A 22,794-nucleotide genomic window follows, 5' to 3' on the forward strand; every position below is an offset into this window, starting at 1 on the left:
AACAACTCCAAAAGCTTTATAAAATCTCCCCCCCCCCCCATTTGCAGCAAATGTAAACAATAAGCAATGATCGACAGTTCTGCATGAAAAACCTGGAAGAAACGTTTATTTCAATGTAGTTTGCATAATGTTGACAAAAAGAAATATCTATCTAGGAAAAACTGCCCCCCAAAATTACTATCCCGTTTACATTTTAACTGACTGATGGAGAAACAATGGAAGTTGCTCAATCCCCCCTCAGTTTTGTCCACTGTCACTCGTATGGTTTTCCAGGACTTATAACTTGACCTCCAGACATCTAGACATTTATGCAACTTCTGTGTGTGAATATCTAATAAGATGGCAGCCGGATTTCTTCATGTGTAGAAAGTTTAATTTCTATGGTTTTCCTTATAGGTATACATCGAGGGCTCTTCCTACACTCCAAGCATTAATGCAACAATTTACTTATGCAGTTTTCCCACTGTGTGAATTCTCTGATGTGAAATAAGATTTGTGTTTTTGCTATAGCTCTTCCCACATTCAGAACACTTATATGGTTTCTCCCCCGTGTGGATTCTCTTGTGTGCCGTGAGGCTAGAGCTCTGACTGAAGCTTTTTGCGCACACAAAGCATTTATAGGGCTTCTCCCCTGTGTGGATTCGCATGTGCTTAATAAGCGTCGAGTGATTGCAGAAGCTCTTGCTACAATCTGAGCATTTGAAAGGTTTCTCCCCGGTATGAATTCTCTGATGCGAGGTAAGGTTTGAATTCCAAGTGAAGTTCTTCCCACACTCTATACATTTGTATGGTTTCTCCCCTGTGTGGATTCTCTGATGCAGAGTAAGGTTGGTGTTCTTGCTAAAGTTTTTCCCACACTCCAAGCATTTATAGGGCTTCTCCCCTGTGTGAATTCTTTGGTGTGAGGTTAGGTGCCCACCCTGGCTAAAGCTCTTCCCGCACACAAAGCATTTGTACGGTTTCTCTCCTCTGTGAATTCTCTTATGCTTAATAAGATCTGACTGGCTAGAAAACCTCTTGCTACAGTCTGGGCAGCCATAGGGCTTCTCCCCTGTGTGGATTCTTTGATGTGAAGTAAGGTTGGTACTCCTTGTGAAGCACTTTCCACACACAAAGCATTTGTACGGTTTCTGCTCTTCACAGAGCATTTGAAATTCTGGAAGATTTCCGCCCTCAGTGAAGCTCTTCCCAAACACTAAGGTCTGTTCTGGTTTCTCTTCTGTGTGTATTCTCCAGCAAATATCAAGGCCCTTGACCCTCCTGTTTTCTGCCTGTTCTTGTTGATCTGGGATGTCATAAAAGTTCCCATCCGGATAAGGAATGGATTGGTGTTTCTTTTTCCCTGTGTGGTTGCCTTCCTCCATCTGTGGTCCATCTCGATTCCAAAGGATCTCCTTCAACTGTTCATGCCCATCTCTTCCGGACAATATCCCAGGCAATTCCTGTTCTTCCTCGTTCTCCCACACATCATCTGCAAAGAGAGAAACCCAGTAAGATATCAAGGGGCAAAGGGAGAACAAAGCTCACTATTAGCTTGGGAAAGGCTTGGGACGTTCCACAAGGCACTACCACATCTCCCATCATCTGTGCAAAAGTCTGTGGGGGGCCTTTTTGTCTGTGAACAAATATTACTGCATGCAACCTTGGAGGTGGCTTGGACAGTGGAAAGGAAGGATCCCCATTTCCCTTCATAGTAATAAATTGGTGTTGAACAGGGCATTTTGGGTAGTGGTGCCCTACATGGGAGGGCTTTCTCGGTAGTGGCATCTGCCCCGTGGAACGCCTTCCCACCAGATGTCAAAGAGAAAAACAACTACCAGACTTTTAGAAGACATCTGAAGGCAGCCTTCTTTAGGGAAGCTTTTAATGTTTAACAGACCACTGTATTTTAATACTCTGTTGGAAACCGCCCAGAGTGGCTGGGGAAGCCCATGGGCGAGGTATAAATAATAAATTCTATTCTATTCTATTCTGGGGCACTAAGTGGCTTCAGGCTACAGACTCCGCTAACCCAGAAATAGTACCTCAGGTTAAGAACTTTGCTTCAGGATGAGAACAGAAATTGCGCAGCGGCAGCGGGAGGTGGTACCTCAGGTTAAGAACAGTTTCAGGTTAAGAACAGACCTCCAGAACGAATTAAGTTCTTAACCTGAGTTACCACTGTACAGTGGTTTTTAAGATAAATTATAAATTTGTCCCATTCTTTATTTAAATTTTGGTCTTCCTGATTTCGGATTCTTCCTGTCATTTTTGCCATTTTGGCATAAATCCATCAACTCAAATCTGCCATTCTTCTCTGGTTGGGACTTTATCATATTTCCATCACCCCCACACCCCTTTCTCAATCAATCATAAAATTGTGGTGGTTGCTTCCCCTCCCCTCCCATTGTTTTCAATGTTTTGTTTGATTTTTATCTTCTCTAGTTACCTGTTTTTCACTGTGTGTGGTGTGGTTTGTTTTTTTTAATCCATTTGTTCATTTGATAGTGGCATTATTTATTTGTACATTTCCAAGCACAATTCAAAGTGTTGGTGCTGACCTTTAAAGCCCTTAATGGTCTTGGCCCTGTATACGTGAAGGAGCATCTCCACCCCCATCGTTCAGCCTGGACACTGAGGTCCAGAGCCGAGGGCCTTCTGGCGGTTCCCTCATTGCGAGTAGCAAAGCTACAGGGAACCAGGCAGAGGGCCTTCTCGGTAGTGGCACCCGCCCTGTGGAACACCCTCCCACCAGATTTCAAAGAGACAACTTTTAGAAGACATCTGAAGGCAGCCCTGTTTAGGGAAGCTTTTAATGTTTGATGCATTGCTGTATTTTGATATTTTGTTGGAAACCGCCCAGAGTGGCTGGGGAAGCCCAGCCAGTTGGGCGGGGTATAAATTATTATTATTATTATTATTATTATTATTATTATTATTATTGAGAATAAATCTATTGATTGCTACTGGCCCTGATGGCTGCAATCTACCTCCACTGTCGGAATCAGTGCCCCCCCCCCGAATGCTAGTTGCTTGCAATCGTAAGTGGGGAGACTGTCAATGCTGCACTCAGGTCCTGGCTTGGGTGCTTCCCACTACGGCCTCCGGTGGGCCACTCTAGGAAGAGGAAGTCCGTGAAGTTTTGTCTGCTTTTGCCACAAGCACTTCAAGGGTTCTGTACCTTACCGGCATCAATCTCTATTTGGATCGTGGGTTCACTGGGGACCTGGGGACCTTCCCCACAGGAAATGGATAGTTCTGCTTCCTGTGCTGGGCGGATTTCCTGACAGCACCTCGTTCTTTCCTGACTTGCTGAGGAACTATTGAGCTCGTGACACGGGGAAAGACTCTCTTTCCATGCTGAAGTCCCACGTGGCACCACCGTGTCAGAATCATTGGGCAAATATTTCTCCTCCTCTTCTGCAGTCATCCATCCTTTGCCTGCTGAAGACAAAAAGTGGGAATCCTAAACAATTCCATACCTGTATTCGAGGAAACGGGGGTACAAATAATTATAATAATAATAATTTATTATTTGTACCCCGCCCATCTGGCTGGGTTTTCCCAGCCACTCTGGGTTGTCTTCCATACAAAAGACAACCAAACTTCTTGGTTTAGAGAAAAGAAAAAGACAACATGATCAAGTGCATAATTAAGCATGGTTTGGAGAAGGTGGACAGCGGAAAGCCTTCCCCCCTCTCTCATTACTCAGGAACATCGAATGAAGCTGGATTTTGGAAAATTCAGAAGAGTGGTGAAGATGGTTAAACTCTTCTGGCTTGCATATAAGACCTGAAGGAGGAAGTTGGAAGATTGACGCTCTTTCCCACTTCCTCTTGCAGCTCTATGTGCTTTTAAAGCTTCAGAGTCGTTCTGTCAGAACGGATTTCGAAACATAATATTTTATAAATAAATAAATTGGCCGCTTTCTCTCCCGGGCAACTGATTTTCTGTGCATGCGTTTTCTCTTGGGAGAAGAAAAGTGACCATGGCGCTCACTCAAAAATCTCAGGATGCTCACACACCTAACAAAGAAAGAGTGAGTATAAATGATATTCTCTTTGCTTCTCTTTTTAAAATTATTAGTTTTTTCAGATTTACAAATAGTTCTCAGCTACCTCCTTTGGTAATCCTCACAGAACTCAAGCCCAATGGTTGCCATTAATTTGATTTTGAACTGATTTTGAAAGGAATTGATTTTAGAATGCTGACACTGGTTTAACAACTTTTATCGTTGTTACCCGCTCTGAGCCCGGCTTCGGCTTGGGAACGCGGGATATATATATATAAATTTTATTATTATTATTATTATTATTATTATTATTATTATTATTACAGTATATTGTCAAATGAAGAGTTCTTTTTATTCTTATACACTCCGTAGAGCATACATCAACCATTTCTTTAAACAAATACCTTGGTGCCCCGCAAGACGAACGCCTCGCAAGACGGAAAACCCGCTAGACGAAAGGGTTTTCCATTTTGGAGGCGCTTCGCAAAACGAATTTCCCTATGGGCTTGCTTCGCAAGACGAAATGTCTTGTGAGTTCCTGCGGGTTTTTTCCCCTTTTTTCCCCCTTTTCCTAAGCCGCTAAGCCGCTTAACAGCTGATCCGCTAAAAGCAGCTAAACCGCTAATAGCGCTAATCCGCTAAGCTGTCAATGGGCTTGCTTCGCAAGACGAAAAAACTGCTATACGAAGAGCCTCACGGAACGGATTAATTTCGTCTTGCGAGGCACCACTGTAACACAAAAGAAGCCACAGGTATGTAAAAGCTTAGAAGGCTACACATAGGGCTGCAAGGTGGGTGCTTAATCCAGATTCAGTCATCATAACTCAACTCAAAAACAGAATTCTAAAACCTTACCATGTCAAGGGAAACTGATCAGAACATTAACATTTACGTCATGTTTCTTCCTAATGTCTCAACAAATGAAACTGATTTGTAAAAATGTTACATGGATAAAATACGAGAGACATTACACATACTTCTGTAACTCAAGAAAATCTTTTTTAAAAAAATTAATTAAAAAACCCCATTTACGTCATGTTTAACCAAATATGTCCATAAGCAAGAGGGAGTTCTTGACGTGTTCCTCCTTACCTAAAATCAAACCAAACTGTTACAAAATCATTCTCCTTACTTTGGCCGTGGTAACTCTTAATTTGCCTGACAATTTCTCCAAAAAGAGCAACACCCCAAACTTCCGTATTCTGTTTCCCGTCTGTCAGAAGCTTAGATAAACAGTATGCATGTAAAAAACTTGAGGATTGAATGGAGCGAGAACATGTCCTTACAGAAGCACAAGCTGGTTTCAGGGCAATCCGGTCAACTTTAGACCAAGGCCTAGTACTCCAACACCTTGCAGAAAAATATACCTCAAGAAAAGGAGCATCTCTCTGCGCAGCTTTCATAGCCCACTGCTTTTGGCTGGCTGAGAGAAAAGCACATCTCTCTCTTCCCCTTCTGACTGATTGCCCCCCTGCCAACTTGGGGCTGCTCCTCTGGACTGTGGGAAACTATGTCCACGTCACTGTCTGATCTTGAACCCAGCACAATGGTAGGCCATCCACCATGCTTACCCGATGGGCACGGATCCTCATTGTAGTGGCTGCCATCTTCCTGCTTGGTTTCCACGTTGGCCGGCTTCTGCACAGCATCAGGAGGAGTTTGGTCAACCTCAGACGAACCCTCTTCCTCCTCGTCCTCCTCAAATAACACCTGCAACAGCAGAGAGGGACCTGTTCACATTTTTCAGCCAAAGGACCAAGGCAGCCAGATAGGCCTTTCACAATATGAATTTTCTCTTTTTTAAACCAAGTAGCACAGGTGGTTGAAACTGCGCAAGTTAAATGCTAGCAAACTCGTGTTTATTCTGGGAGTGAGGGACCTTCCAGACATTGCTGAACAACAACTCCCATCAGCTCCGGTAAGCATGGTCAATGGTGATGAGAGTCATAAATTAACAACATCTGGAAAGCCAGAGGTTATATAGTAATATAATAATTTATTATTTGTACCCCGTCCATGTGGCTGGGCCTCCCCAGCCACTCTGGGTGGCTCCCAATAAAGATTAAAAATACATTAAAATGTCACACATTAAAAACTTCCCTGAAAAGGGCTGCCTTCAGATGTCTTCTAAATATCAGGTAGCTGTTTATCTCTTTGACAGCTGATGGGAGGGCGTTCCACAGGGCGGGTGCCACTACCGAGAAGGCCCTCTGCCTGGTTCCCTGTAGCTTTGCTTCTCACAATGAGGGAACCACCAGAAGGCCCTGGGCGCTGGACCTGAGTGTCCGGGCTGAACGATGCAGGTGGAGACGCTCCTTCAGGTATACTAGGTTGAGACCATTTAGGGCTTTAAAGGTCAACACCAACACTTTGAATTGTGCTCGGAAACGTACTGGGAGCCAATGCAGGTCTTTCAAGACCGGTATTATGTGGTCTTGGCGGCTGCTCCCACTCACCAGTCTAGCTGCCGCATTCTGGATTAGTTGTGGTTTCCGGGTCACCTTCAAAGGTAGCCCCACGTAGAGCACATTGCAGTAGTCCAAGATAACTAGAGCATGTACCACTCTGGTGAGACAGGTAGGGTCTCAGCCTGCGTACCAGATGGAGCTGGTAGACAGCTGCCCTGGATGCAGAATTGACCTGCACCTCCATGGACACCTGGTTTGGTGTAACCTGCCAACCACAGTTTTATGGCAGCTCTCACCTGGTTATCCAGTCTCTCGGCCTCTCGCTGCCTCAACAAGAACTCCTCGGCCAGGGCCACCGCCTGGGAGCAGGTTTCCGGGCTGTGCTCCCTCACCCAGCTCTGGATCTCCGGTGGAAGGACGGTCAGGAACTGCTCCAGGATCAGCAGCTCCAGGATCTGCTCCTTGGAGTGCCTCTCTACCTTCAGCCACTGGCGGCAGAGTTCTTGGAGCTGCCCGCAAACCCCTCGCGGCCCCTCGGCCTCCTGGTAGCGGAAGCAGCGGAAGTGCTGGCGCCACCTCTCCCTCGTGAGGGCATCCCATCGCAGGATGATGGCCTTCACTTTCCCATAATTCTCCTTGTCTCCGGCCTCCAGGCTGCTGAAGGCCAGCTCGGCTTCCCCGCTGAGGGCCGGCAGCAGACGGACCATCCACTCGCCCTTGGGCCACCGGCAGGCTTCGGCCACTCGCTCGAAGGAGGCCAGGAAGGCCTGGGCGTCGTCCCAGGGGGTGGGCTCCTCCGGCAACTGGGGGACCCCCCATTCCGAGTGAGGGGACTCTACTGTCTTCAAAAACTCCTGCCACTGGGCTTCCCAGGTCTGAGCCAAACCATCTTCCGGCTCCTCCTTCACCTGGTGCAGAGTCGCTCTCCGGCGCGATCCCCCACAATGCACTGCTTCAGGGGATTCGCTTTCTCCCTCGAAGCCCATCCTGGATTTGCAGTTTACATTGTCGCAAATGGATTTCCCGGGGCTTTCCCTTTGCATACTGCCGTCGGGAACGTCCCTTTCCATTTTCATCCCGGGACAAACTCCCGGAAAACTCCAGAATAAACTACTGTGATCGAGGTGGGTGCGCTGAGCTTCTGTCTGGGGGAGGAAAAAAAAATATGCAGGTGAGATAAACCTTTCCAAACTCTCTCCCTGGTGGAATCTCTTTCCCCAGGCAAAGGGCCTTCTCGGTAGTGGCACCTGCCCTGTGGAACACCCTCCCACCAGATGTCAAGGAAATAAACAACTACCTGACTTTTAGAAGACATCTGCAGGCAGCCCTGTTTAGGGAAGCTTTTAATGTTTGATGTTTTATTGTGCTTTTAATTCTGTTGGGAGCCGCCCAGAGTGGCGTTGGCCTGGGCGGAACCAACTGCCACGTAGCTCCTTCCCTCTCCGGAACATTCTACCTGGTTATCATGGAACCAGAATGTTTTAGGACCTAAATTTGCTCCCTCCCCCCCCCTTCCCTCCACATTGCCAAGGATCGAACCTGTGACATTCTGCATACAAAGAAGATGCTTTTCCACTCATCCACCTTAAGATTTGAGCCTCACACAAATTCACAGAGTTTCCCAGAAAGAGGAGCCGATTGCAAAACCGCTTTGGGAACTGTCAGTCAAGGGGAACAGGGGACCTCTTATTTTAAACTTCTTCAACAAAGGTTCCCATGATTCTTTTGGAGAAGCCACAACTGTGGAAAGTTGTATTAAAGGCGCTTTGAGTGTAAGGTACACAGACATTTGCACACCCTTCTAACCTTAAAAATTCAAGAGAGCCTCGCCATCTCCTGTTGACAGCCACCTCAACTTTCTCTCTCTTAGGCTGCAGTTGCACGACATATATTTTGCTTTCCTGACATTTCCCTGTTAATTTCTACATTACAGTTGAGCATTCACACAACATGAAAGCCACATCTGGGAATATAGCGCAAGCTTCAAACTAATTTTTCAGTTACAGTGGAACTTCGGTTTTCGAACGTAATCCGTTCCGGAAGACCGTTCGACTTCTGAAACATTCGAAAACAGAAAATCCAAGGGCTGTTGCCAATTTCAATTGGGGGGGGGGACGCGCCTCGGAAGTCATTCGAGTTCCGAAAAATGTTTAAAACCAAAACACTTACTTCCAGGTTTTCAGTGTTGGGGAGCTGAAACATTCAGCAATGGAACCGTTTGAAAACCGAGGTTTGATCTGTTTGCAAATGATACAGAAATGAACGCTAAACTTACATAAAAAGATAAAGGTAAAGGTACCTGTCAGGGGCTCAGGAGCAGAGGCACAGGGAAGAGAGGAAATGGAGAGCGAAGGGGAAGAATACGAGGGGAGCGTAGGAGAAGAGGACAGTGGCCCGAGGGATTCCATGAGCCTCTCCAGCGAATCGGAAGATTCACAGAAGGGGGCGCCAGTGGCCAGGGGTAGGGGGTTCCCAAGGGGAACGCCCCAGGAGCAAGGGGGCAGCAGGGACTCCCAGAGCAGTAGTTGGAAATCAGGACCAGCTTCCCCACCAGAGCAGAGTGGGGGGGAAGAGTCCCAAGTATCGGGGCCAGTACATTCCCCACCAGGGAGAGAAGACGAGGCAGGGATGACCACGCCTCCATCGGAGAGTCGGACAACGGAGGGGAGGTCAGATCCGGCCAGTATCCCGGAAGAGGGAAGCAGTGACAGAAGTAGTGTAACGGTTAGGAGAAAGGTCACGGGGTTGGCGCGAGAGGCAAGTTCAAATGTACAGGAGCGCGGGACAGCAGAGAATGAGGATTGGGAACCGGGTCCTAAAGCCCGCCGGAGGCAGGGGGAGGAGCTAAGCGACTCAGCGTCGGAAGAGTCCAGAAAGGGCAATGCCCCAGCGGGCAGGAGGACCCAGAGGAGGAGAGAGCAGCGGAAAAGGTGGAGCAGGGCTAGGATCTTAAACTGGTGTCAGAGGGGAGGAGACTCAGACGGGACTTCGCCGATCTAGGGTTTAAGATGTAGGGCTGCACGCTGCGGCTTTAAAATGGAAACTGAACTTCAATAAAGACTTTTGTACGTTACGACAGCCTAGCGTTGGTCCTCTGTGAGCTGGGACCTAGAGGCAGCTCTGACAGTAAGTCCCGTCTCCATAAAACCTCGCAACGTGAGTGGGCGCAGCGAGGGGCGAAGATTGGTGCTTCGCGAGCTCACGAAAGCAGGACAGGATGACTACCGAAGAACAAATGGCAGCCCTGCAAGACGCAGTGACAAGGCTTAACATGGAAATATTAGCATCCAGAAAGAGAGAAGACGAAGCAGCCGCTGCCTGCCGGGATCTGTAAACCAGGTTGGAAATGTTGACTAAACAGGGGCTACCGGGAGCCAGACCAGAGGGGATTGGTCTAGGAAAGAGGGGAGGCAGCCTCATGTCTCATTTCGATGGGAGCCTGCAGCAGTATCCTAACTTCAGAGCAGACGTGGTTTTTGCACTTAAGTTGCTGGAGAAGGACTTTAGAGATGAGGAGGAGAAAGTAGGCTTCATACTAACTCATCTCCATGGAGAAGCTAAAGCGTGGCTGCACAATCTGTGGCGAGATAATGACCCAGCCCTCCGAAATGCACTAAAGAAGTGGTCCAATAAAGACTTTTGTACGTTACGACAGCCTAGCGTTGGTCCTCTGTGAGCTGGGACCTAGAGGCAGCTCTGACAGTACCCCTGACCATTAGGTCGAGTAGTGACCGACTTTGGGGTTGTGCACTCATCTCACTCTATAGGCCGAGGGAGCCTGCGTTTGTCCGTAGACAGCTTCTGAGTCATGTGGCCAGCATGACAAAGCCACTTCTGGCGAGCCAGAGCAGCACACGGAAACGCCATTTACCTTCCCGTCGGAGTGGTACCTATTTATCTACTTGCACTTTGAGGAGCTTTCGAACTGCTAGGTGGGCAGGAGCAGGGACCGAGCAACAGGAGCTCACCCTGTCGCGGGGATTCGAACCGCCGACCTTCTGATCGGCAAGTCCTAGGCTCTGTGGTTTAACCCACAGCGCCACCCGCATCCCTTAAACTTACATACCCTTCAACATTTCTCCGATGAAAATAGGGACGTCCTCTTCCATAATCATAATCATAATCATAATCATAATCATAATGTCATTATTTATACCCCACCCATCTGCTGGTCACTCTGGGCAGCTTCCAACATATATAAAAACATAATAAAACATTAAACATTAAAAAAACCTTCCATATGAACCCAAACCAATGGCTTTGAGTTACAAGAAAGGAGATTCCGGCTGTTAGCGGAGAAATCTGAGGGCTCCCTTGAACAAAAAACAAGGACACCAGCCAGGAATACCAGAGCAAAACAGCAGCCAGTAGGCTTGGTCTTTATTGAAGACTGTCGCGACAGGACTCCCACCTGCCACCAGGTGAAACAAGATGGAAGCTCTGAACAAAAGAGCCCCCAAACTTTTATTAGCTGCTAATCCCCATGTTACACCCCCCACCAAACTACATCACTAATACATCATGGTTACATCATGAAAGGGGAGGTCTGGTGACAGTAATCTGAGCATCCTGGACCCTGCCCCATGGTTCTCCTTGCCCTCCACCAAACACCCATCAAGTGTCACAAAAGAGATATTTACATTTCCCTCTTTCCCAGCCAAGTTAATCACACCCTTTTGTCTTCATCTGGGTTTGTTATTTCTGGAATGGCTACCTGTCTGGCACTCAGGTATCAGGATGCCAGGGATTATCACTCAGGCAGAGGGGCTGCTGAGTAGCTGAGCTCACATGTCTATATAAATTTCTGAAGTTTTCCCCGTGAGCCAGTACATAGGTACATTTATCAGTGAATTCTTACATTTGGTATTGTGCAGCAAAGGCCCTTTGACTAGACAGGAAGAAACTGTGATGAAGTGTTTTGTGGGGACAAATCACAAAAGTCACAAAAGTGATTGTGCTGATATTGGTAGTGGGCTGCATGTGCATGATATCTGCTGGAGGGGCAACCCCCCCCAACCTATACATAAATTCCTGCAACATGGCTAAATATCAAGAATAACTTTCTGAAAGGAAGAGCTGTTCAACAGTGGAACAGTCCCCCTCGGGAGGTTGCGGCCTCTTCTTCCTCAGAGGTTTTAAAGCAGAGGTCGGATGGCCATATGTCATGGGTGCTTGAGTTGAGATTCCTGCATTGCAGGGGGCTGGTCTAGATGACCACTAGAGTCCCTCCCAACCCTATGATTCTGTGATCTGTATACCTGGCAAGCATCCTAGACTTGGAAGTGCTCTCTCTTACACACACAGAGGAGTACCAACTTTGTCCCGCCACCTTGGGTGCCTGGGGCCGTGGGTGTCATAATAATAATAATAATAATAATAATAATAATAATAATAATAATAATATTTTTTTTATTTGTACCCCGCCCTCCCCAGCCAAGGCCGGGCTCAGAGCGGCTTACAAGCAATAATAAAAACAAGATGAATGATTACAAACTTAAAAACAAAAATAAAATACAACATTAAAATAATGGAACATTAAAATATTAAAATGTAGCCTCATCGCAGGAGGAGAAGGAAAAGGGAAAAAAAGAAAAAAAGAAAGAGAGGGAGGGAGGGAATCAAATTGGCTCCAAGCCAAAGGCCAGGCGGAACAACTCTGTCTTACAGGCCCTGCGGAAAGAAATCAGATCCTGCAGGGCCCTGGTCTCATGAGGCAGAGAGTTCCACCAGGCTGGAGCCAGAGTTGAAAAGGCCCTGGCTCTGGTCGAAGCCAATCTAACTTCCTTAGGGCCCGGGACCACTAGGGTGTTGTTATTTATGGACCTTGAGGCTCTCCGTGGGGCATACCAGGAGAGGCGGTCCCGTAGGTACGAGGGTCCTAGGCCGTGAAGGGCTTTAAAGGTCAAAAGCAGCACCTTAAATCTGACCCTGTACTCCACCGGGAGCCAGTGCAGCTTGAAAAGCACTGGGTGAATATGCTCCCATGGCAGAGACCCCGTGAGGAGCCTCGCTGCAGCATTCTGCACCCGCTGGAGTTTCTGGGACAGCTTCAAGGGCAGCCCCGCATAGAGCGAATTACAGTAGTCAATCCTGGAGATGACTGTCGCATGGATCACTGCGGCCAAGTCGGGGCGGGAAAGGTAAGGACCAACTGCTTGATGCGGCAAAGGTGGAAAAATGTCGCCTTGGCTGTTGCTGTAACCTGCGCCTCCATGGAAAGGGAGGCGTCAAGGATTACACCCAAACTCTTAACGGAAGGCAATGGCACTAATTGGGCCCCCGCAAGAGAAGGGAGTTGGTCCCTCATCCCCATGCCATCCCGACCCAGCCATAGGACCTCTGTGTCATGCAGCATGCATGGCCCTGGCACCGAAATTTGTGGGTGCCCGCCCCCTTCATAGGGAATTTTGTGGGAGGGTCCCACGGAGCTGGCACCTGTTCACACATACATTCATTTAAGAGGAAGTGCTCTCTGGAAGCCAGTTTTGGAAAATTGCATTAAATTGCATTCATTTGGCAATGACGTGCAATAATTTAGGGACGCGTTTTAATGTTTAATAGATTATTGTATTTTAATATTCTGTTGGAAGCCGCCCAGAGTGGCTGGGGAAACCCAGCCAGATGGGCGGGCTATAAATTATTATTATTACAGTATTATAATTTAGAAAATCAATAAAAACAATTGGCCAAAAAAGGGAAGGAAGCGCTCTCACCTTCTAATCCGGCTTGGTGTTTGAAGGGATGCGCGTCCCCAATCTTCCCCGTCCCTGCGTCCGTTCAGACGTGCATCTCCCCCGTGACGCCACGTGCGCCCCAAAGAGCACCCGCCGGCCCCAAGAAAACGGCATGCATTCAAAGGAATCGCGCAAGGAGCTCAGCTCTCCATGCGAAAATTTAGATCTGCTGCTGGCTCTCTCATTCCCTCTCTCCCAGCTTGTGTTGCAAGGATCTTGCTGGCCCAGATCCAATTCCACAAGGGGAGGTTTGGATCCACACATAAACACACACACACACTTTTCTCTTTCTCTCTCTGATCCCCGATTCTAGGTGGGCATATTATTTTTTTGTGTGCAAAGGGCTCCCTCCTGCCTTCTTAGCATTGACTGGGGGGGGCGGGGGGGGGAAAGCTCCTCCTCTTTCTGCACAGAGTCAGGCTCACGCCGGCTGGACTTTTCTGGGCAAAAGGGAATTCTGGGAGTTGTAGTCTTTCCCTGTCGGAGCTGCAATTCCAGGAGAGCCTTTCCGATCTCTCCCAAAAGGGGAGGGGGTCACTTAGGGGCACTGCTGCATTGATTTTCGCATTTGATCCACCGTCCGTTTGCATCCCTGCGCCGCTTCCCATTCAAACGAATCCCAAGATAGCTTGAAAAGCACCAGCGGTGTTGTTTAAGCTCATGGCTCTAGCACGGCTCTTATGATGTTCTTATATACATAAGAGCTACACACACTGCCCCTTAAAAAACGTGGTAACTGTTTGGGTATGGCTGAATTGCCTGAGAACTTTCTACACTGTATGATACCCCAAGAAAACTTGGAACCGACCAGTTAACAGCAACAGTTCAAAAACCATTTAATCACTTTTTTTTGCAAAAGAAATGTATTTATTGAAATGTTTATGGGGAAATGCATGCAGTACATAGTATGTAATTCTTAGTCCTCTGCCCATATATGTTATTCTCTGTGCTGTTTTACCCTTTCTTTCTTTCCCTTTCCCTCCTCCCTGACCCACAACCAATATCCACCTGAGTCTTTTTATGTGAAAATCTCTCGTGTGTGTGTGTGTGTGTGTGTGTGTGTGTGTGTGTGTGTGTGTTCTTGACTCTCGACACACCACCTGTTTGTAAAGCTGATGCTAGCTAATAGTCCAGGATAATGAGTTTAGGTTTCCTCAGTGGAAGCTTAAAGGCTCCAGACCCGTCTCTTGATTGCTGGGCATCTCCCTCTGGCTTTTGGAATGGGACACCCTTCAGAGCAAGGAGAACAGGAGGGGAACCAAGAAACAGCTGTAAGCTGCTTTGAATCTGAATACAGTCGTACCTTGGATCTCGAACGCCTTGGCTCCTGAACAAATCGGCTCCCGAACGATCGAAACCCGGTTTTCAAGGATTTTTGGAAAACTGGTTCTCTTAACTCTTTCTGTTAAGGTCATGCTGACTATAAATACAAACCAGAATGATCCTGGGTTTTACTTTCTCTTTCTACCTCTCTGTTCCAGTATTCTGTTTCTGTATGCTCTGGTGTTAGGGTTTAGTCTTATTATAAGTTTGTAAGTTTTATTGTAAGCGCTGCAACTGGATTCTTATGGACTGTGCCAATCCTGAATGTGACCATTATGCTCATTTGCCTTCAGCAGCCAGTAAAGCTCTGCTGGATGAAGTACAATTGCCTCTGGTCTGTTTTTTGGAAACTCTGCATCACGTTTAAGTTTTTTCCTCCCCAGAAGAGGCTACAAATTCTGCCCCCTTACCCACTACAGAGCGGTTAACAAAAAGTTTATTTTCGGGGCCAGACCCATTTAAAAGATGCCTGTTCCAAAGACAGAAGTGGCAGAGCATCCCTCTGCCATGTTCTCTTGTCTTCCGAACAGAAAGCCCCCAAAAGAAGAAGAGTTTGGATTTGATATCCCACTTTATCACTACCCTAAAGGGAAAGGTAAATGGACCCCTGACCATTAGGCCCAGTCGTGGACGACTCTGGGGTTGCGGCGCTCATCTCGCTTTATTGGCAGAGGGTCATGTGGCCAGCTTCTGGGTCATGTGGCCAGCATGACTAAGCCGCTTCTGGTGAACCAGAGGAGCGCATGGAAACACCGTTTACCTTCCTGCCGGAGCGGTACCAATTTATCTACTTGCACTTTGAACTGCTTTCGACGTGCTTTTGAACTGCTAGGTTAGCAGAAGCTTGGGACAGAGCAATGGGAGCTCACCCCATCACGGTGATTCGAACCACCGACCTTCCGATCGGCAAGTCCTAGGCTCTCAAAACGGCTCACTATCTCCTTTCCCCACACAACAAACACTCTGTGAGGTGAGTGAGGCTGAGAGACTTCAGAGAAGTGTGACTAGCCCAAGGTCACCCTGCAGCTGCATGTGGAGGAGCGGGGAAGCGAACCCAGTTCCCCAGATTACGAGTCCACCGCTCTTAACCACGACACCACACTGGCTCTCACTGGCTTCCCAGTGGCCAAAGACAGGAGTGTCAGGTGCCAGCCTTGTCTTCGCCGTGTACGCTTTGGTGCCTGGCGAGGTGCGCTTTGCGGATGAAGTCCCTCCCGCACTCGGCGCACTTGTAAGGTTTCACGCCAGTGTGGATCCTCTTGTGGTTGATGAGCCCTGATCCCGAGTGGAACCTACTCCCACACTGTGAGCACTTGTAGGGCTTCTCCCCCGTGTGGGTCCTCTCGTGGACGGTCAGCAGCGAGTTCCGGCTGAAGCACTTCCCGCAGGTGGGGCACTTGAAGGGCTTCTCCCCCGTGTGGCTCCTGCAATGCACCAGCAGGTGGGAGCTCTGGCTGAAGGTCTTCCCGCAGAAGGAGCACTTGTAGGGCTTCTCGCCCGCATGGCTCCGCTGGTGGTAGATGAGGCCCTGGCGCGAGTGGAAACTGCTCCCGCACTGGCTGCACTTGTACGGCTTCTCCACGTCGTGGGTCCTCTGGTGGAAGAGAAGGTGCGAGTTCTGGCCAAAGGTTTTCCCGCAGGTGGCGCACCGGTGGTAGGGCCTCTCCGGAGCGTTTTCGCCCGAGTCCTGTCCAAAGTCCTCCCCGCTCACCTTCTGCGTCTGGGGCGGCGGGCCTTCGACGAGGATTTTTCCATTTTCCGCAGGGTAAACGGACATCACCAATCTGTTCCGGACGTGGTTCCCCTGCTGGGTTTTGGGTCTGAGCTCCTTCGGGGCAGTTTGTCCCTGCTCAGGACCCCGGGAACTGCAATCAACGGACCTCCTTTGGGGTGCCCGATGCAACTCCACTGGCTTGGGCGTTGCCTGCAGATTGTTGTGCTCGGTCGTTTGCCTGTAATCTGTTGGAATCAAGAGAAAGAATTAGAATGTAAGATTAGCCTGAGGGATCAGGCCAGCGAACCTGTCAAAGAGCGAGTCCGCAGTAAATCACACCACTCAAAGTTGGAGTCAATTGTTTGTTTGCATTTTTTGACAAAGTAATAATCATAAATAAATCATAAATAAATAACAATGTGCACCCCACCCCCAAGACCATTCCATTGTAATTATCCAACCTCCCAAAATTTCAACTCCTCTTGCAATGGGTTTGACTCCTTTCCGTTCCACCCCCATCGTTCTACCCGGACACTGAGGTCCAGCACCGAGGGCCTTCTGACGGTTCCCTCACTGCGAGAAGCCAATTTACAGGGAACCAGGCAGAGGGCCTTCTCGGCAGTGGCGCCCTCCCTGTGGAACACCCTCTCACCAGATGTCAAAGAGAAACCAACTACGAGACTTTTAGAAGACATCTGAAGGCAGCCCTGTTTAGGGAATGTTTGATGCATTACTGCATTTTAATATTATGTTGAAAGCCGCCCAGAGAGGCTGGGGAAGCATAGGCAGATGGGTGGGGTATAAATAATAAATTATTATTATTATATTATTAACAGTACAAATTCGACAAACACCTTCCATATCTCCTCGAAATAATTTCTCCTGTATATTCCCCATCTTACCTTAATGGCACATGTTAATTTATCGTTAATAGCTATATCCCACACCTCTTTATACCATTCTTCCATTTTGTATTCTGCTTGCCCCTTCCACTTCCTAGCTACAATAATTCGTGCGGCTGTCAATAAATTTGTGAGCAAGTCCTTCCTGGCCTGTGAACCTTCCACCCCCTCGTAAATTGATAATGATGCTACCTCTTGACTTTCTGTCAGCTTTAACCCAGTGATTTCTGTTACCTCTGTTATTTCTGTTAACTTCATTAGTGTCATGTCTAATGAGCTCAGCAGCTCATCCCTGGTAGGTTCTTTAGATGTGATTCCTGCACTGCAGCGGGTTGGACTAGATGACCCCTTGAAATCCCTTCTGATGCTACAATTCTTTGATTTTGTGCTTACCCAGTAGGCTGTCACCACAGTCATTCTCCTCCTTTGCTTCTCCGCATGGCTGCGTCTGGGCTGGAAGCACAGAGGCTCGCTCTGTTCCTAAGAAACCAACAGCACCCTCCTCACCCAGCAGAGGCTCCTGAAACTAGAAACAGTTTTAGCCAAAGGTCTGCAAATTCCTGGCTGAACCTAACTCGCAATGCTTTAGTGACAATAAGGACACAGGAACAGCCTGCTGGATCAGGCCAATGGCCCATCTAGTCCAGCATCCTGTTTGGGCTGGGTGTTCATCAGTATGCAGATGATACCAGCTCTAAAGGTAAAGGTAAAGGGACCTCTGACCATTAGGTCCAGTCGCGAACGACTCTGGGGTTGCGGCGCTCATCTCGGTTTACTGGCTAAGGGAGCCACTGTTTGTCCGCCAACAGCTTCCGGGTCATGTGGCCAGCATGACTAAGCCGCTTCTGGAGAACCAGAGCAGCGCACGGAAACGCCGTTTACCTTCCCATCGGAGCGGTACCTATTTATCTACTTGCACTTCATGCTTTTGAACTGCTAGGTTGGCAGGAGCAGGGACCGAGCAATGGGAGCTCACCCTGTCATGGGGATTCGAACCGCCAACCTTCTGATCGGTAAGCCCTAGGCTCTGTGGTTTAACCCACAGCACCACACAGCTCTACCTCTCTTTTATATCAGAACCAGTAAAGGCGATGAAAGTCCTCTGTGAGTGTCTGGAGGTGGTTGGAGGATGGATGGCGGCTAACAGATTGAGGTGGAATCCTGACAAGACAGGGGTAATGTTTTGGGGGGACAGGAGGCAGGCAGGTGTGGAGGACCCCCAGGTCCTGAATGGGGTAACTTTGTCCCTGAAGGGCCAGGTGCAAAGCCTGGGAGTCATTTTGGACTCACAGCTGTCCATGGAGGTGCAGGTCAATTCTGTGTCCAAGGCAGCTGTCTACCAGCTCAATCTGGTACGCAGGCTGAGACCCTGCCTACCTGCGGACTGTCTCACCAGAGTGGTGCATGCTCTGGTTATCTCCCGCTTGGACTACTGCAATGCACTCTACGTAGAGCGACCTTTGAAGGTGACCCGGAAACTGCAACTAATCCAGAATGCGGAAGCAAGACTGGTGACTCAGAGCAGCTGCCAGGACCACATAACACTGGTCCTGAAAGACCTACATTGGCTCCCACTACGTTTCCAAGCACAATTCAAAGTGTCGGTGCTGACCGTTAAAGCACTAAACAGCCTCGGCCAGTATACCTGAAGGAGCGTCTTCAACCTCATCGTTCAGCCTGGACACTGATGTCCAGCTCTGAGGGCCTTCTGGCGGTTCCCTCACTGCGAGAAGTGAGGTTACAGGAAACCAGGTAGAGGGCCTTCTCAGTAGTGGTGCCTGCCCTGTGGAACGCCCACCCATTAGATGTCAAGGAAATAAACAACTACAATGATACCTCGGGTTACAGACGCTTCAGCTTACAGATGCTTCAGCTTACAGACTCCGCTAACCCAGAAATAGTACCTCGGGTTAAGAACTTTGCTTCAGGATGAGAACAGAAATAGTGCTCCAGCGGAGCCGCGGCAGCGGGAGGCCCCATTAGCTAAAGTGGTACTTCAGGTTAAAAATAGTTTCAGGTTAAGAACGGACCTCTGGAATGAATTAAGTTCTTAACCCGACTATTAACCTGACTTTTAGAAGACATCTGAAGGCAGCCCTGTTTAGGGAACTTTTTAATGTTTAGTGTTTTATTGTGCTTTTAATATTCTGTTGGGAGCCGCTTAGACAGGCTGGGGAGACCTGGCCAGATGGGCGGGGTATAAGTAATAAATTATTATATTATTATTATTTGTCACCCCAGCCAGACAATAAACACTCAAGGAGGGTCTGAAGCAGAGCTGGTATGGGGAAGTGTCCTGAGTCTCCACCTGGATTAGACCTCCTCACCTTCTGCTCTTCCCATCTCTCTGTCTCCTTCTGCCTTCGTAGAAAATCCTCCGCCAGGGCCACTGCCTGGGAACAGCTGTCTGGGCCGCATTCCCTGACCCAGCTCTGGATCTCCGCTGGCAGGATGGCCAGGAACTGCTCCAGGATCAGCAGCTCCAGGATCTGCTCCTTGGTGTGCCTCTCCACTTTCAGCCAGCGGTGGCAGAGCTCCTGGAGATGGCTGTAGGCCCCTCTCGGACCATCAGCCTCCTGGTAGCAGAAGCGCCGGAAGTGCTGGCGCTGCTTCTCCCTGCTGACAGCGTCCCCGCGCAAGATGGCCGCCTTCACTTTCCCATAATCCTCTCTGTCTCTGGCCTCCAAGCTGCCAAAAGCCCATTTGGCCTGTCCGCTGAGGGCCGGCAGGAGTCGAGCCACCCACTCCTCTTTGGGCCACTGGCAGGCTTTGGCCACTTGCTCAAAGGAGGCAAAGAAGGCCTTGGCGTCATGCCAGGGGGTGGGCTCCTCTGGCCACTGTGGGACCCCCCACGCCGAGTGAGGAGACTCCACTTCCTTCAGGAACTGCTGCCACTGGGCTTCCCAGCACTGAAGGATCCCTTCCCTTGACTCCTGTTTCACCTTTTGCTGAGAATGTGGCGTCCTTCTTGGGTATTTCTGGGTAACATGAGCATTTTCCCCAGATCCGTCTGACCCTTCCACCAGTCTGAGGCCTAGAGGGTCTTCCATCTGCAAGCTGGTGGCAATTCCTCCGCAGGACACTGACAGTCTCCGAATATTTCCGTAGATGCCCAGGAAAGGGGATTTCTTCTTCAGAGGGAGAGGGGGGAGGAAGAAAGGAACACAAATAAACATTTGTTTCAAGATCATCAGCAAACATTTTATGCCAGCTTATTTTCTTTCTTATTTATTTATTTATTTATTTATTTCATTTATATCCCATCTTTTTCCTCCAAAGAGATCAAGGTGGCACAGATGTTTTGCTTCTTCCTCATATAAGGTTAGGGAAGCGGGTGGCACTGTGGGTTAAACCAAGGAGCCTAGGGCTTGCTGATCAGAAGGCTGGCGGTTCGAATCCCCGCGACAGGGTGAGCTCCCGTTGCTCGGTCCCTGCTCCTGCCAACCTAGCAGTTTGAAAGCACCTTAAAGTGCAAGTAGATAAATAGGTACCGCTCAGGCGGGAAGGTAAACGGCGTTTCCGTGCTCTGCTCTGGTTCGCCAGAAGCAGCTTAGTCATGCTGGCCACATGACCCGGAAGCTGTATGCAGGCTCCCTCAGCCAATAAAGCGAGATGAGCACCGCAACCCCAGAGTCAGCCACGACGTGACCTAATGGTCAGGAGTCCCTTTACCTTTTACATATAAGGTTGGTTAAGCCGAGAGGCAGGTGACTGGCCCTCAAAGTTACATAGTGAGCGTCACGGCCGATCGGGGATTTGAACCCATGTCCCAGCTCCTGGCCTAGCCCTCTAACCACAAACGCCACACTGTGGCACGGATTTATGCTCTTGTTGAGAATGAGACCTGCGGGGTGAGGGTAACATAACCAAATGCCCCCACCCCGCCATGAGAGGATAGGGAGTCCCTGCACCACACAGAGAGCCTCAAAGCTTAGAAATCCACACACCTCAATAACAAAGCAAACACACATCTCAAATCTGCAACCCTTACAAAAAAAGAAGAAATGCCATTGCTACTGCCATTCTGGTTTATAACCTGACAATGGAAACTCGGGTCACTGAACGTGCCCCCAACACCATATGGTGGCGACGGGAATATCTGCATGCGCAGGGCTGCCGTATTTCAAAAAGTGAAAATCCGGGCACAAAAGCTGTTGAGCTTTTTCCGTTTTCCTGGACAGTTCAGCGATTTTACGCTGAATACCAGCTATGCCTGAGAAATTCAAGACATATGGCAGTCCAATGCATGCAGGAAATTTGGGTAGAGGCTGCCTACTGTCAGACTCACCCAGCCAAGTACTGTGTACAATAATGGGCAAAGTCATTTCAGGCAGGGAACATTCCCAACCCTAGCTGGGGGTGCCAAAGACATAGACAGACAGACAGACACAGGTAGGTCGGTAGGTAGGTAGGTAGGTAGGTAGGTAGGTGATAGATGATGATGATAGATAGATAGATAGATAGATATCTGCATTGATATACTGCCCTCTCATAAAATAACCACTGCTGTGTACAGCAAGATTACCAACGTAGCAGGAGACTGAATCCGGGAACTTTTGCATGCAAAGCCCCCTTTTTGCTGCAAATCGCTCTGAGCTTATCCCCTTCACATCTTACCCTTCAGTGGGCAACCGGGATGGAGAATGAGCCTGGGGTCTTATGCAAAGCAAATAATAGATCAGGGAGGAGGTGGAGGCTAGAACCCTGAGCTGCTAGCTTTCTAGGTGCAAGGCATTACCGACCACTAGGAAGCATTCCATCGTGCAAGACCCACGTCAGTCAGCAGGAGAGGGTGTCTCAGGAACGATGCAGCCCTGCCTGGCTCTCACCTGACCTCTCACCTGCTGCACCTCCCTTTGCAGGTGCAATTCCTCCCCCTCCCCCCCCCTTTGATCTGGTCTGCTCTCCTTCTCTTCCCAGAATCGGGCTTCTCCTTCCGGAGCTCCAGCCCCAACAACAAAACGAAGAGATTGTATAATGATAACCTCACCTAAAGGCATAGCCCCACACCAAAAAAAGAGAATCGGTTTCCAGGGGGAGGAGGAAAGAGGATGGAACAGGAAACGGGGCTTTCCAGTGTTTACATCCTGGGTTATGTTTTCACCACTTCCGTTTCCTCCTTTCTAGGAAGCAGGAGGGTCCTCCAAGGAACTCTCTCGTTTTAACTCCTCCATAGGCAGTGGCAAAATCCCCTTTTACACACAGGGACAGTGTTTCCTCTAGCACCTTAATTGTACAGTATAGTTTTCATCTTAGGCTGAAGAAGCATCTTTTTATCCTGTACTCTGACACCTGAGATAAAAGGGTGTTCATTTCATTTTTTAAATTTTATTTTACTTTACCCACCCTTTTCTTTTAATTGCAAACCCTTTTTCACTTATAATTGTGTTTTCGCATTGCTCTCTTTCCTTCCTTTGTGGTGAAGCATGGGTAAGGGTTAGAATGTAACAATAAAAATTTTAAAAGAGAATGATACTTTTTGTTAGGACCAATAAAAAGTTTTTTTCTGAGTAGTGAGCAAGTTTTCATATTCCACAAATCCTCCCTTGATCAAAGAAAGTGGATGGATGGAGAAAGGTCCCCCCCCCTCTCTTAATGCGAGAACCTGTGGACATCAAAGGAAACTGAACGCTGGAAGATTCGGGACAGGCAAAAGGAAAAGTCTTCTTTCCAGGACAGCAGAGCAAAACTGATTATGGAACTCTCTACCACAGGAGGCGAA

At 48.5% G+C, this 22,794-nt stretch overlaps 2 protein-coding genes across 9 annotated transcripts; both read right to left on the reverse strand.

Annotated features, from left to right (window-relative positions):
• Window positions 1–77: 77 nt before the first annotated feature.
• Window positions 78–13,512, reverse strand: LOC309336605 (uncharacterized protein). 3 transcript variants are annotated; one of them, XM_081852620.1, is made up of 5 exons: window positions 13,113–13,512; window positions 6,696–7,544; window positions 5,563–5,701; window positions 3,166–3,423; window positions 78–1,471 (listed from the first exon to the last, which is right to left on the reverse strand). In XM_081852620.1, exons 2-5 carry the CDS (start codon window positions 7,473–7,475, stop codon window positions 444–446), a joined length of 2,205 nt encoding a protein of 734 aa, XP_081708746.1. In that variant the 5' UTR covers window positions 7,476–7,544; window positions 13,113–13,512; the 3' UTR covers window positions 78–443. The 3 variants fall into 3 exon arrangements, with proteins under 3 accessions (XP_081708746.1, XP_081708744.1, XP_081708745.1); XM_081852618.1 differs by lacking the exon at window positions 13,113–13,512 and adding an exon at window positions 7,697–8,347; XM_081852619.1 differs by lacking the exon at window positions 13,113–13,512 and adding an exon at window positions 7,697–8,345 and having other exon boundaries at window positions 3,166–3,420.
• Window positions 13,513–15,405: 1,893 nt separating this feature from the next.
• Window positions 15,406–22,360, reverse strand: LOC309336816 (uncharacterized protein). 6 transcript variants are annotated; one of them, XM_081853183.1, is made up of 4 exons: window positions 22,063–22,360; window positions 19,400–20,200; window positions 17,466–17,592; window positions 15,406–16,415 (listed from the first exon to the last, which is right to left on the reverse strand). In XM_081853183.1, exons 2-4 carry the CDS (start codon window positions 20,120–20,122, stop codon window positions 15,598–15,600), a joined length of 1,668 nt encoding a protein of 555 aa, XP_081709309.1. In that variant the 5' UTR covers window positions 20,123–20,200; window positions 22,063–22,360; the 3' UTR covers window positions 15,406–15,597. The 6 variants fall into 6 exon arrangements, with proteins under 6 accessions (XP_081709309.1, XP_081709307.1, XP_081709310.1 ...); XM_081853181.1 differs by having other exon boundaries at window positions 19,400–20,203; window positions 22,063–22,359; XM_081853184.1 differs by lacking the exon at window positions 22,063–22,360 and adding an exon at window positions 21,914–22,041 and having other exon boundaries at window positions 19,400–20,203.
• Window positions 22,361–22,794: the final 434 nt, after the last annotated feature.

Source organism: Podarcis erhardii (genome assembly GCF_964252035.2).
Source record: "Podarcis erhardii genome assembly, chromosome: 2".
NCBI classification, from domain to species: Eukaryota; Metazoa; Chordata; class Lepidosauria; order Squamata; family Lacertidae; genus Podarcis; species Podarcis erhardii.

Coding starts and splice junctions, on each gene's coding strand:
- LOC309336605 (XM_081852618.1), bottom strand. Junction 5,702..6,695: donor CCGAGAGACTGGATAACCAG/GTGAGAGCTGCC, acceptor CTGCTGTTGCAG/GTGTTATTTGAGGAGGACGA. Junction 1,472..3,165: donor CCAAATAGAGATTGATGCCG/GTAAGGTACAGA, acceptor CTCTCTTTGCAG/ATGATGTGTGGGAGAACGAG.
- LOC309336816 (XM_081853183.1), bottom strand. CDS start 20,122: ATGGAAGACCCTCTAGGCCTCAGACTGGTGGAAGGGTCAGACGGATCT. Junction 17,593..19,399: donor AGAGATGGGAAGAGCAGAAG/GTGAGGAGGTCT, acceptor TTCTAGTTTCAG/GAGCCTCTGCTGGGTGAGGA. Junction 16,416..17,465: donor CTGTGGTGACAGCCTACTGG/GTAAGCACAAAA, acceptor TGATTCCAACAG/ATTACAGGCAAACGACCGAG.